The 14474-nt window shown below is 42.1% G+C and overlaps 1 protein-coding gene across 1 annotated transcript in view; it reads right to left on the reverse strand.

The window, feature by feature from the left end:
• Positions 1 to 12824: 12824 nt before the first annotated feature.
• The window catches only part of LOC126336896 (cell division cycle 5-like protein), a 90180-nt gene continuing 88530 nt past the window's right edge, over positions 12825 to 14474 (reverse strand). The window contains exon 15 of the mRNA XM_050001022.1: positions 12825 to 13400. Within this exon, the coding sequence (XP_049856979.1) occupies positions 13293 to 13400 (108 nt within the window). The 3' untranslated portion in view covers positions 12825 to 13292. The remainder of the gene's footprint in view (positions 13401 to 14474) is intronic.

The raw sequence follows: 14474 nt of genomic DNA on the forward strand, positions 1-14474 counted from the left end.
AAAGCCACTCCAATCCTAACATCGAACCCTCCCTGTCCCAATTTGTACCATCATCCAACAGTGATCCTCCCACACTCCCACCTAACTACCCCCTAGTCACCTTCCAAGAATTCCTATCTTACAATCTGGCCTCACCAACTTTCTCCAGGTCCCTCCCTAAGAATAACAACCTTCCAGCAGGAGGAGGACTGCCCACACAACCTAATAACGGATCATGACCACCTCATTCTCACGGCAGACAAAGGTTGCACCACTGATGCGATGAAATGGAATGACTACCTGGCAGAGGGCTCCATCAGCTACCCAACTCCTTCACCTACAGGCTCTGTCAAAGTGAACCCATCCTGGACGTCCAACATAATCTCCAATCCCTGCAGATATTCTTAGGCCATTCCCAGAATCTCTCCCCTGAATCCATTTTTCCTGCTCACCGCAACAACAGCCCACCTTCTACATGCTCCCCAAAATCCACATATCTAACAATCCTGTGGCTGGTTACAGAGTCCCCACCGAAAGAATCTCGGTCCTTGTTGACCACCAGTTGCAACCAATTGCCCAAAACCTAGGCTCCCACACTGAAGATACCAACCACTTTCCGCACCAGCTCTTACCATCCCCACACCTTACCTCTCGTGTCCCTATTCACCACTGTAGACGCAACCTCGTTATGCAACAGAATCCCTCATGCCCACGGCCTTGCCATTAATGAACACTATCTCTCCCAACACCTTGTTGTTTTCAAAGCCACCACTTCATTCCTCTTACACCTCACTAATTACATCCTAACCCATAACTACTTCACCTTTGAAGGGCAGGTATACAAACAAGTTCGTGACACAGCCATGGGCACTTGCATGCACTGTGCTATGCCAACCTCTTCATGTGCCACCTACAAGTAACATTCCTAGATTCCCAAAACCCCAAACCCCTGGTGTGGTTCAGGCTTATTGATGACATGTTTATAATCTAGACCCAATGATAAAACACCTTATCCTCATTCCTCCACAATTTCAAAACTTTCTCTCCCGTCCACTTCACTTGGTCTTCCTCCATACATCATGCCACCTTCCTACATGCCAATCTTCTCCTCTCAGATGGCTCCATCCACATCAAACCCACCAGTCACCAATGGTACATGCACTTCGACAGCTGTGCCCCCTTCCACACCAAAAAAACCTTCCCATACAGCCTGGCCACCCATGGCAGACATATCTGCAGTGATGAGAACTCCCTCACAAAGACCTCTGCCGACAGGTACACACACACACACACACACACACACACACACACACACACACACACACACACACACACACACACACACACACCTGATCCTCACATCCATTTAAAGGACCAAGTACATAGAATTCCCCCCCCACATCGTACTCCAATGCCATCCGGGACTGGAACGACTGAACTAAATCCTTGATTATCTATCCTCATGCCCTGAAATGAAGGATACCTGACCCAAGTTACTTCCATCCCCTCCCAAAGTGATGTTCTGCCACCCACCCAACCTCCACAACATCTTAGTCCACTGCTACGGCACACCCAACCCAAATCCCCTGCTACAGGGATCATACCCTTCTGGAAGACCCAAATGCGAGACCTACCCTATCCTCCTACTTCAGTCCCATCACAGCCTTATCCTATCCCAGCAGAGGCCGGGCTACCTGTCAAAGCAGCCATGTCATATAACAACTCTGCTGCAACCACTGTACAGCATCTTACATTGGTATGACAACCAACCAGCTGCCAAACAGAATGAATGGCCACTACCAAACTATTGCCAAAAACAAGGTTGAATACCCAATGGCACGACATGCAGCAGAGCACAACATGCAATATTTCAATGGCTGCTTTACAACCTGTGCCATCTGGATCCTCCCCACTATCACCAGCTTTTCTGAGCTGCGCAGATGGTAGTCCAGTGAAACTGTCAGAAAAAAAAAAGCCTGTACCTTGCAAAAGGTGGGGTAGAAGTTTTTATTTTTTCAACTCATTCATATTGTTGGAAAGATTAGAAAACCAAGTTTTGCCAACAAAATTTCTCTTGGTAAAACTTTCTGCAGTCTAAAAACTTTAAAAATTTCGGACTTTTTTTTTTTAGTTTTTCAAAATATCTCAGTTTTATTTACTCCTAACGCTTTGGCATCTAGTTTCTTTTTTAAAGAGCACAAAATTCTCTACAAATTTGATTGTTTCCCTTTTTTTCTACTCCCAGTATCTAATGCGCTACAGCGCATAAAAAAATACCAATTTTTCAAACTTCGGACAAAGTGGCAAATTACCTAAGTTTTGAACACTGTTATTTCATGCCGGCTGCGGTGGCCCTGGGGTTCTAGGCACTTCAGTCCGGAACCTCGCGACTGCTATGGTCGCAGGTTCGAATCCTGCCTCGGGCATGGATGTGTGTGATGTCCTTAGGTTAGTTAGGTTTAAGTAGTTCTAAGTTCTAGGGGACTGATGACCTCAGCTGTTATGTCCCATAGTGCTCAGAGCCATTTGAACCATTTGTTATTTCAGTTTCTATTTGTGTAGTATAAACATATTACTCATCATGTTATTCATTGGAATTTACCATCTCACTCTGCTGCAGGGCCAGGACAAACAGCATCATATTCAGTAACTATGAACACATTCACGTCGGAATGCGTGAAGTTTATTTGTGTTACAATATGTAATATGATTGCATGCAGGTGCCGTACATTTTCTACAGTTGATTGACGTTAAAGATCAGTTATAAGAAAAAGTATGTAGGAATTGTTCTTTAGCGGACAAAAGCGTATTTATTCTTTGGCGGGCGGAAGGCGATTATCTCTGCTGATTGTTCACAGCGCGCTAACAGCTATTAGCACACAACAATAAGGGTCCTACAGTTTGGAATCACTTCTATTCAGTATATGTTATGGTGCTGAGAAGGTGTATGTCTGACATGAATTTGTGTTTCATAAAAACTATGGTGAGTGGTGGACGAAATGTGAAAAAGAAAGGACTGAGCACACTTATTGATTGTAGTGCTAAACACAGGGAGTCTGCTCACACCCGTTTTTTGAAAATGCTCAGAGAAGTGATGGTGCATGAAGCATGCTACAGGAAGAACATTAATGAGAGAATGATAGCAGCTAGCATTTGACATCCTAAGGAACCAACAGGCGTGCTACGTCGGTCGCAGGAAAAAGGTCAGTTCAATTTAAAAGAGAAATGCTTCTTATGTGCAAAAGGGAATTCTGATGACTTTTTAACCAAGCAGTTAAGATTGCAATACGCCAAATGAAATTTTATTTACAAAGTGATGAAATTGGATGTGAATCGACAGTATTAGAACAGACTAAACGACGTGGTGATGAATTTGGTCAACAAGTGATACAGCAAATTCAAAATGTAAATGATTTGGTTGCTGCAGATGGGTGGTACCACAGATTTTGCTACAGAAAGTTCTTTCACCGTGTTTCAGCTACTGGACAGAAACGACGTTACCGACCTGCAAGACAAGTAAATGAAGGCATGAAGACTATATTTGCCTACCTGGAAACCAATACAGAAGAATGTCGTTTTCTATGGACGATCTGTTATAGCAAATACCCGCATCACCTCGTCCTGATATTTGAACTGTCAAGGCTCGCCTTTTCCAGAAATATGGTGATGATGTGGTGATAGCTGCAACATCTTCAAAGCCAGCAGTGATATGTTTCTCGAATGTTGGGCACAAACTACTCAGTGAAAATTGCTACACCAAAAGAAATTCAGATCCTCAGCAAGAAAGTCTATGAATCCTCAAAGCAGCTGCAAATATCATGTTAGATGATATAAGATCAGTAGTGTACGATGTAAAACAGTAACCTCCCTCTGATAATTTTTTATGTGATGTAGAGTCTGTCATACCAGAATCTGTAAGATTGCTCTTTGAAACTATAATTTTGAAACACAAGCGGTCTCCCAGAAAATGGGTAAAAACATCTGTTTCTTTTGCTCATACACTCATAAGTGCTGCGAGGCCACGTTAATTTATTCCATCACTTTTGACTGCTATTAGTGCATACTGGTACCAGAAGTTTGGCTCAAAACACCTCATCCAGGTTTTGTCTTCCCTTGGCTTTGCAGCATCTTATACAGAAGCTGCCCTATTGGAAGTGTCTTCAGTCCTTCAGCTTGCCAACACAAGACAACGAAGTGATGCATTTTGCCAATTTGTGTTTTATAATGCAGATTTCAATGTAAACACTCTAGAGGGAACTGGTACTTTTCATGCAATGGGAGGCATAATGTGTGTTACTCCTCATGATGCATTGCTTACTCAGAAAAATATTAAAAAGTTGAATCATCATCCCCCAGCTCAACTTGTTAGTGAAGCCGGAAAAAATGGCATACAGACATTCCACAGAACACAAGTTGGAGGGCTGAAGGCTATAAAAAATGAAGATTTGGACATAATTGCTCTTCACATTGTTTCATGCTCATGCAAGCTGAACTTTGGTGGAGCATGCTCCTGCAGAAAAGTGGGTTTGAAATGTTCTTCAATTTGCAAGAAATGTATTGGGGTCAACTGTGAAAATGTGCCAAAATTTTTATATGAAGACAGTGAAGAAGATGTTATGGAGGATGTTGCGGAAAGCGCTGACGAAATCAACAAACTTGCTGAGGCTGACTCGCTGTTTAAACAAGAGGTCAATCTGGGATCAACTATATGTACAGACCCTGAATCCGTAACTCAAGGTATTTCTGATGACACTGAGGAACCTGGCCCATCAAAATGTTGGAAGTGATGCTCGTATCTGTCTTAAGTGTGCTGAAGTGCGATATTACAGGTATTACACACCCAGGTGGTGGTGGTTAGTGTTTAACGCCCCATCGACAACGAGGTCATTTAGAGACGGAGCGCAAGCTCGGGTTAGGGAAGTATTGGGAAGGAAGTCCGCCCTGCCCTTTCAAAGGAACCATCCCAGCATTTGCCTGAAACGATTTAGGGAAGTCACAGAAAACCTAAATCAGGATGGCTGGAGACGGGATTGAACCGGCGTCCTCCCGAATGCGAGTCCAGTGTGCTAACCACTGCGCCACCTTGCTCGGTTACACACCAAGAACTGTCAACATTTTTTAGTAACTGACAATGCATTTTAATTGTAATAAAGCTACTTATATTTAATGTCAGCAGTGTGGCTTTTATACACAAGAATAATTACCTACCTAATTAGGTTGCCTATTGCAGCTAATAATAGTTCAGTTTCCTGAGACAGTTTATTTTGTGTGCATGCGCGTGCGCGCGTGTGTGTGTGTGTGTGTGTGTGTGTGTGTGTGTGTCTGTTAATGATGTATTTTTATATTTATAGCTTTACAAATACCAGGGCTGAGGTGGCCCATAGTGAACTTCAGGTAGTGATGTAAGAATCACAATAGTTGGGTGCCCAGCAATCCTCATGTTGCATACAGAGAAATTGAATACCTTGAAGTGAGGTGGTAAATGTATAATGTATTTATACTACACAAACAGAAACTGAAAAAATAGCGTTCAAAAATAAGGTATCTTGCCACTATGCTCAAAATTTGAAAAATTGGCATTTTTTGAGGCGCTGTAGTGCCTTAGATATTGGGGGTAAAAAAAAAGGCAAGAATCAAATTTGTAGAGAATTTTGTGCTCTTTAAAAAAAATAGATGTTAAAGTGATAGGAGCAAAAACAACTGAGATATTTTGAAAAAACTGAAAAAAGGCCGAAATTTTCCAAGTTTTTTGACTGCAGAAAGTTATCCTAAGCGAAATTTTGGTGGCAAAACTCGGTTTTCTAATCTTTCCAACCATTTGAACAAGTAGAAAAAATAAACTCTTCTACCCTACCTTTTGCAAGACGTATCTGCAATTTGAATGGACAATGGGAGCTATCCTTACAGCACATCCTTTGCTCCCGTAACCTCCCCGCCTAAACGTAAGATAACTTGCTGTCCCCCCACCCACACCAAATAGTGAAGATGTGTGTGTGTGTGTGTGTGTGTGTGTGTGTGTGTGTGTGTGTGTGTGTACACAACAACTTTCCCATTACCCCCACCCAATAAGTGTCAGCTAGCTGTATGCTGCCATCTCACACCCTAATCTGTGAAACAAGTGCTCAGCAATCTGCCAAATGGCCCCTCTATCTGCACCCCTAGCTAGCCCACAGACATCTCCTCACTCTCCCACGAGCAGCTAGATGCTTTCTCCCGAGCCTGTTACCTGTCCCCTGCCTCTCTCCATCCCTCACCCCACACCACACTCCATCCCCACCTCACCTCATTGTGAGTCAGGAACCAGCCAAATGACCATAGGCATGTGCATGTGAGTGAGTGAATGTATATGTGTGTGTGTGTGTGTGTGTGTGTGTGTGTGTGTGTGTGTGTGTGTGTGTGTGTGTTTCTGTGTGTGGGGGGGGTGGGGTGGGGTGGGGGGGATGGGTGTATGTGTGTTTCCTACAGCTTGAGAAAGGGATTCCATCCTGAAAGCTAACAAAGTAAGACTCCGTACTTTTTCTGTGTGTGTATCTGTCGACGGTGCAGCACTTCTACCTTTAGGTGAGTTGTCTCCTTTAGTCCTAAAAAATTTGTGATTTCAACCAGAACTGTGACGTTCCAGGTATACTATGACATATTTTGTATACTGTATGGTTCTTATTGATTATTTGGGGATTTCACGGCTACCATAAATGCTCAATTGCTGGTATCAACTTATCTTATACCCTGGACAGATGACCACTTTACAAAACTTGCTCGTGGGAAATTCTACTCAAGATTGACATGGCTGATCCATACCTTCAGTTGCCTTTAGATGAGGAATCTCAGAACACTGTTGCCGTCAAGGGACTCCCATTTGGCATTCCCTCAGACCCAGCAATTTTCCAGAGGTATTTGGAACAACTGATGCAGCACATTTCAGCTTGTGTGAATTACCTGGATGATCTCATGGTTATAGGACACTCTCGTCAGGAGAATTTGTAAAATCTCCACACGCTCGGTCACCCTGCAGGATGAAGGTCAGAGTTGTCATTTGAAGAAGTATCAATTTTTTTCAAAGATGGAATCGGGCCTACTTATTGAAATGTCGCCACTATTGATTCTCTTGCCCACTCAAAGAACCTAACCAAACTGCAGGTGTTTGTGGGCAGCGGTAATTATTATTCCAAGATCCTCCATCAGGCAGCCCACAATTCACAACCCCTCAATCATTTGCGTAAGGAAAGAGTACCCTACAACTGGACCCCTCCTTTGGCTGGGCTTTTAACCAATTAAAGACCATGCTGAAATCCACCCCTTGTCTTGTGCCTTTTTCTCCCGGACATCCGCTAGTTGTGATAGCCAATACATCTGCCTCTGGCATTGGAGCTGTTCTTGTAAGCAGGACTGAGGATGGCTCTGAATAGCCACTTGCGTATGCATTCACGACACTGACCCCTGCACAATGCAACTACTCGCATAACAAAAAGGAGGTGATAGTGTTTGCCGTTAAAAAAATTTGCACCTATCTTTTTGAGGCAAAGTTGTCTCCCATTAGGGATCACAATCCCTTAGTTACCTTATTTTGGCCTCGTTCAAACCTTCCAGAGTTAACAGCTCAATGCTTACAGTGTTGGTCACTGTTCCTGAATGCTTATAATGTTACAATTATACCATCCAGTTGGGGCGTATGACACCACATTCTAACACCACACCTTGTTGGGTCTACATGCTGGACCGGATCCTGATTTTGACCAACAGGATGTCCTCTGCTTCCATACTGGTATTACATTATCACAAACATTGGATGGTTTCCCAATAATGGCTGCAAGTGTCCCTGCCACCATGTGCCACAAACCCAGCCTCCAGCAAGTCCTCTGATATGTGACCCATGGATGGCCAACCTACCTCACCCGCCAAGTGGCAACCGAATTCAAACCCTGAAAACTAATTTCTCACAGGCTCTCAGTTGTCGATGATGATCTTCTCTTGGATACTGAGACTGACACACATCGCATTGTCATTTCTGCCGAATTGTGGCAACAAGTCCTGTGCCTGCTCCACCAGTGACATTGGGGGATGTCCCGCACACAGGCTTTGGCTCGCCAACATGTGTACTGGATGGGTATCATTAGTAATGTCGAGTGAATGGTCTGTGGCTGCGGAGTGTGCACCCAGCAGCACTCCCACAGTCATTTGTACCATGGCCAACAACCCCCCCCCCCCCCCCCCCCTCCTCAGAACTGCATTCACCTCAATTTCAGAGGGCCATCTTGGGGGTTGATTTGGTTGCTCACTGTGAATGCGTACTCCAAATAGACATATATGGTACACGTGGCTTTCACATCATGACCATTGCCTTGTCCCACAGTAAGGCCATAAAAGGTTCACCTCACACCTCGGTTTCTGATAAAAGCCCCAAATTCACAGCATCTGCTTTCAAGCAGTTCTGTGTGGCCAGTGGCATAAAACACGTTCTCAGCCCTGCGTTCCATCCTTCCTCAAATGGTGAAGCAGAATTTCTAGTTTGGTCCTTTATGCAACGAATGACAAAGGTTGTCAAGTCTTCTGCCACTACTTTAGCCTTCACCCTATTTTTCCGCACCTGTCACACCACACTGACTGGCCGTCATAGCACAATCGAGCTGCATCATGGGCAGCAATGATGGACACTTCGGTACCCAGTTCTTGGCCGTCCCAGGATTATGCACCTAGTGCGGCTGTGTGGGTCTGCTCCTAAAGGAGTCTTGCAGCGCGGACACCGGCAACAGTAGTAGAGACCCACGAGTGTCGAGTTACAGCTATTCAAGCATGGAAGGCAAGCACCACAACCAGCTTGGCCTCAAGAACAGATGAATCACCCCTTCCTGTTCATCTCCACCTTCCAGCGACCACAAGGCCCCAGGGCCAGCACCGCTATCGTCTGCAGGCAACTCCCCACACACTCTCCAGCACTGCCTTCTGCTTCTGTGGGAATCAGAGGAACCCTCCAGCACCCTCACCTCCAGCAACACCAAGATTGAAGCTACCAACCCCCATCCCTTTTCCCATGCATTAGTCAACTGATCTGCATCATTACTAGACATTGGATTTTTAGGTTCTAAAAACCTTAAATTAGGTACCTAAAATAAGTTCTGTCACTTACAAAAATAGGTTATAAAAATCAGAAAATAGGTGACCAAAATCTGACATTTCATTGCCTAAAAATATAAATACATTGAAAAAAATCCACATTAAATTAATCTCCATGTCCATATTTACAGTCACAGTAAATAACTAACACTTTCCCCAGATTTTCCGTTGAGAAACTGCATCTCTAGTCTGTTAATAGCATCTTATATGCCGAGAATGAGCATTTCGCGTCAACAGATGTCACCGGAGCATATTTAAATGACGATATTAGGTGTAATGGAACCGCACACTCACATTCTGCTGATTTACCTGATAAGATGTCAGCCACTGTGCAGAGGGTGGCCAGCATATTTTTAAAAAGGGGGGGGGGGGGGCACTGTCCTCAGTTTCTCACTAACTTTCATACCAATAGAGCCTGGGACCAAGTTGATTTTTTCTGTCACCTCTTCTATCAATCGCAGTTGCATGTACACTGGTTTCCCTGTGCACCTAGGGACCAAAAATGCGTAATGAGATTTTGTGTGTGCAATGGCAATGGAAACTGCTGGATCCTTTAGAAGATCTTCAGCTGAAGTAATGCCATTGCCTCTCCCCGCAATTTAAGAATAATGTTCTTAATGTCTTCCAAATGCTCGATGTCATATTCCACGGCCTCTAGCCACGTTGCCAAGAAAGTAAGTATGGGTTTTGGTGGAAGTGGTACAGGGAAGTTCCTCTTGAAATAACTGGATTCCTGTAGGTGCTCTTTGATGGTTGAAACTAGCTTATTTACATGTGGAAATTTGAGACGTATAGTCTCAACTACACCTTTCATGGCATGGGTAAGACATGTGATATGGGGCAAGGCTGGGTAATATACTTTCAAAAATTTAACAGCAGCAATCATGGTTGCGCCTACATCAGTGTCGATTACAAGTACTTTATTTTCATCAAGACTGTTGGGGAAAAGTAATTTGAAGGCTTCATTAATAAAGTGAGCAATTGTTTCCTGGTTAGTATTTTTCAGCTCCTTGCTGCAGATCAGATGATTTTCAGAGTCAGTGTCAGGATCTAACTTGACAACAATCACATTAGCCACATATCAACCTTGTCTTTCAGTTGTCTCATCGGCAGAGATCAACGTGTATGAATCGCCTTTATCTTACCTTATCCTGCTCAATGTATTTTCATATAAAGTATCTAAATCGTTCTTCCTCAGTGTGGATTCTGATGGCATGCTGCAGCAACAGTATTTCTCCAGAAAACTTTTGAACTGACTATTTTCAACTGCACTGAATGGTATGTTTGTTGCAACAATGGCTCAACACGGGTCAAGATGAAATTCGTTTTTGTTTGTTGCATTCGGTTTAGTTACACGTTTGTTTCAAGTTTGATTTATTTTTTTTTTTAAATTTGCCTGGTGTTTAATCCCTGCAACACACTGACTTAAATGCAACCTCTGTTCATAATATACCTAAAAACAAAAAGAAATGAGAAATACTTTGTGGAAGAATTTACGTTCGAGATCTACTTAGCAAAATTAACCTACGCATTAAGGGTTTAGAAACAATATTTTTGCATCCGCATGTGTCTGGTCCAAGTTAACTTGGGAAAAACAGTGGCAGTTCTCTGAGTTTGGCGTAGCCAATAAAAGGTTATCATTTTACTATATTTGTTGGACAAACGGTTCAAATGGCTCTGAGCACTATGCGACTTAACTTCTGAGGTCATCAGTCGCCTAGAACTTAGAACTAATTAAACCTAACTAACCTAAGGACATCACACACAAGCATGCCCGAGGCAGGATTCGAAACTGTGACTGTAGCGGTCGCTCGACTCCAGACTGTAGCGCCTAGAACTGCAAGGCCACTCCGGCCGGCTTGGTTGCACACTTTGCAGCGAAAAACTCTTCTGTCTGTACACAAAGAGGAAACTCTTGTAACAACTGATGAATCAGAGATGATTTGGAGTTTGTTACTTTCAGCATCTTTGACTTTCCACAAATACACTGTTGCTTCAAAATATTTCACCTCATCCGAGCAGCAAGCTGACCGACTGAATGAAGACAGGGCACTGTAAGCAGATCACAAGGTACCTCCATGCCCTGATGGTCCCTTAGATGGTTCACAGCAAGCAACAACACTCTGCGGAGCAAGAAAGGCTGCAACAACCTGGCTTCTGTTGTCATCGTCTGACTCACGACTGGCTTTCATGCATGCAAACAAACCAGTTATCATTCAATTACTGTTTTCTAAATAGCCGGGAAGACCAGAAGAATAGTTTTAGTCATACAAATTTTAAATGACAGGATTTTTAAAAAATTAGATGCAGTCAGATTCTAACATGAAATTAGGTATTTTTAGGATTTTTACAAATTAGATACAGTCAGGTTCTAACATCAAAAAATCCGAGATCTAGTCATCACCAATACCTTCTTTCTACCCCCCATGGTGCCGTATCACCAGAGGGAGTGCTTCTGCCTGCACCACCTGTTTCAGGTGGGGTAGAGGGAATAGTATTGGGTACCACAGATGTTGAATGCCTGTTTGAGGACATAGACCTTGATAGCTGATAGAGAATACTGCGGCCACACTGGGCTCACATGGTGAGTGCACCACCATATCGCCATACGAGTGTGCCAGCTAATATCGTTCCATACGGGATTTAGGCAGCTGTACAGAAAACAGCCAGTCAGTTTAGTGTTTGTGCTCAATACCTATGGATCGATCTTTGCTTTACTAGACCTGTTGGATAAATACATTGCAAGTCACCCAGTTATTCTCTTTAGTTGCATCTTGGATTTGTCCCTCCGCTGCTCATGATCTTGTCATTGTTGTAGCAACTGCTTTGCATAGGACCTTGTTGTCATAAGGTGGTTTGTCCTTGTCCTGATCTGTTGTCTTGTCTGTAGTCTGTCTGTTACATTTCGTTCTCCGTACCGTTGGTTTGGGTTACTATTCTGTAGGCAGCGTCCTCTGTTTCTGCATTCGCCAGTGTGAACACTGATATCTGATTACCAAGGATATAACAAGTATAGGCACAGTAATTTACATGATCCATACCATTGGGAGTAAATCTGTAATCCATATTTCACCAAAAACGCAAAACAGATGTTGTAATGCCTATGTGGTAAATATCATCAAACCTTAGGGAAGTGTTAGGGAGTTTGCTTCACTGCATGCTGAAGTCCTCTCATTGTAATGATAGGGTATAGAGAAAAGAAAACAGAGGGGGGGAGGGAATGACCCTTCACTGTGAGATCATGGGAATTTCTTGAAGGTTAAGAGATGGTGTGATTATTTTGTGCGCGAAGTGTGGCTACCTCTAATGTTGTCAGAATATTGAATTCCCTAACAATTTCCAAAATGGAATGCCCCATGCATCTAGCTCCAACTACAATCCCATGTTTGAAGTCTGTTAATTCCTATCGTGTGGCTATAATCACATCAGAAATCTTTTCACGTGCATCACCTGAGTACAAATGACAACTCTGCCAATGCACTGCTCCGTTATACCTTGGGTATGCAATATTACTGCCATCCACATATGTGTGTATCAGTATCCCATGATTTCTGTCACCTCAGTGTACCAACAAAGAAGTCACCATCTCACATTGAAATGTATGATGAAGGGCAATGTTCACTGGTTCTTATTCTCTGGTCCAGTCACAACAAGGAATTATAGTAGATTTTTATTTTTTACTTATCATAATTTAATCAAACTAGAATACTAAGATATTTACAACAAATCAGTGCTTTCCGCATCAATGTCATTTCATTACACATGATTGTCAGTGATAGTGCAAATACAATTCGAATTAAGAAAATATTCTTACATGTAAGATACAATGTGGTACATCTGGCAGAAATATTTTTTGGGAAATTTAGAAAGGAAGTGTACTACATGATTAGGTAAGTTGTTAGTTAACTACTGACTGTTGCAAGCCGTGATTTATTCAAACTGCTGAGATTAAACTGATGACTTTTTACCTCTGTATTTCTCTCTCCCTTTTCTACATGATCTGAAAGCCAATACTTCAGTAATATATTGTGCACTTTACCTCTAGCTGTGTAATTAACATCATGTCATAGAATAAGCATATTATAACGATTTTCTAATATACATGACTTTGTGGAAGAACCTATTTTTCCTTATTGTCTGGCAATAAAAAAGTAACTCTACTTTTAACGAAAATCATAATTTCAATACAAATATACAGTGACTTAGCCTTGAGCTGAACGTAGCTGTTCAAGAGTTTCTTGAAGTTCACCATACTTTTTTTGTAGTGCCTTCTCTCTTTCTGTTTGCCTGTTCACATCCTCCGTTAGAGACTGAAAAAAATCATAAAATATAATATTTACAAATAATTGAAAACATAAAGAAATTCTAAACACTGTATAAACAAATACCCAATCAATTTCAACAGGGAAAAACTCTCACTTTCCTAAAGTTATTTTCATACACTATAAAAGGACGAGTTCTTTCAATTACCACACATAGGCTGCTTCGAGTGCCCCTTCAAATATTAACTGCATTCATTTAAAGACAATGACTATAACAATATGTTTGCAGACAAGAACACTTGTTTATAAAGAAGAATAGTGTGTTGCGACTTCTAATTATTGTTTTAACATTGCTATCACCAATACAAAACTCCGTCCATGAAGACACTTTTGCTGTAATAATTAACATGTGAGAAAATTAACTCGTTTCTCATCTATGAAGGCCAACAAATAAATTCAACAGCTAATACTGACAAACAACTTTTAACCTCCTATTGTATCTTTCTTTTCCAGTATGTTATTAAATATTTCATTATTTATTTCACAGAAAATGATTTTAAAACTTTCCCATTCTATTTTTCTTACCTCATTTAATGTTCGAAAATCACAGAACTGGTTAATCATATATGATATACAACTATGCTTCTGCCATTTTGCAATAGATGGCAGTAGCAGCAAGTGGTTGTGCAGGTGATAGGTCGTAACTGTCATACAATAAGCTTTGGAATTTCTAAACTGAATGCCATCAACACAATATTCAATTTGTGATTACATCATAAAGTTATTCTCAATTGAAAATACCACCTTCCGAGCCCAGTTTCGTAATTTGTGGGAAGTTTTAAATTTCTGCTTTAACATGAAGAAATCTGCCACTGAGACTCATAAAATGCTGGGTTAATCCTATGGTGAGCCGTCAATTACTGAAAGAATGTGCAGAGAATGGCTTCAATGCTTCAAGAATGGTGATTTTAGTCGAAGATTGGCACAGCATTAGAAGAGACATTTTTGAAGCTATTGGCACTGATGGAAACAATCACAGATTAGTATCAAAAGCAACTGATGTGTCTGAGCCGAGCACTGAAAGACAAATGGTCACAACACAGTAACAGACATGAAAAGGTG

The sequence above is a fragment of the Schistocerca gregaria genome, chromosome 1 (assembly GCF_023897955.1).
Source record: "Schistocerca gregaria isolate iqSchGreg1 chromosome 1, iqSchGreg1.2, whole genome shotgun sequence".
Classification (NCBI taxonomy): domain Eukaryota; kingdom Metazoa; phylum Arthropoda; class Insecta; order Orthoptera; family Acrididae; genus Schistocerca; species Schistocerca gregaria.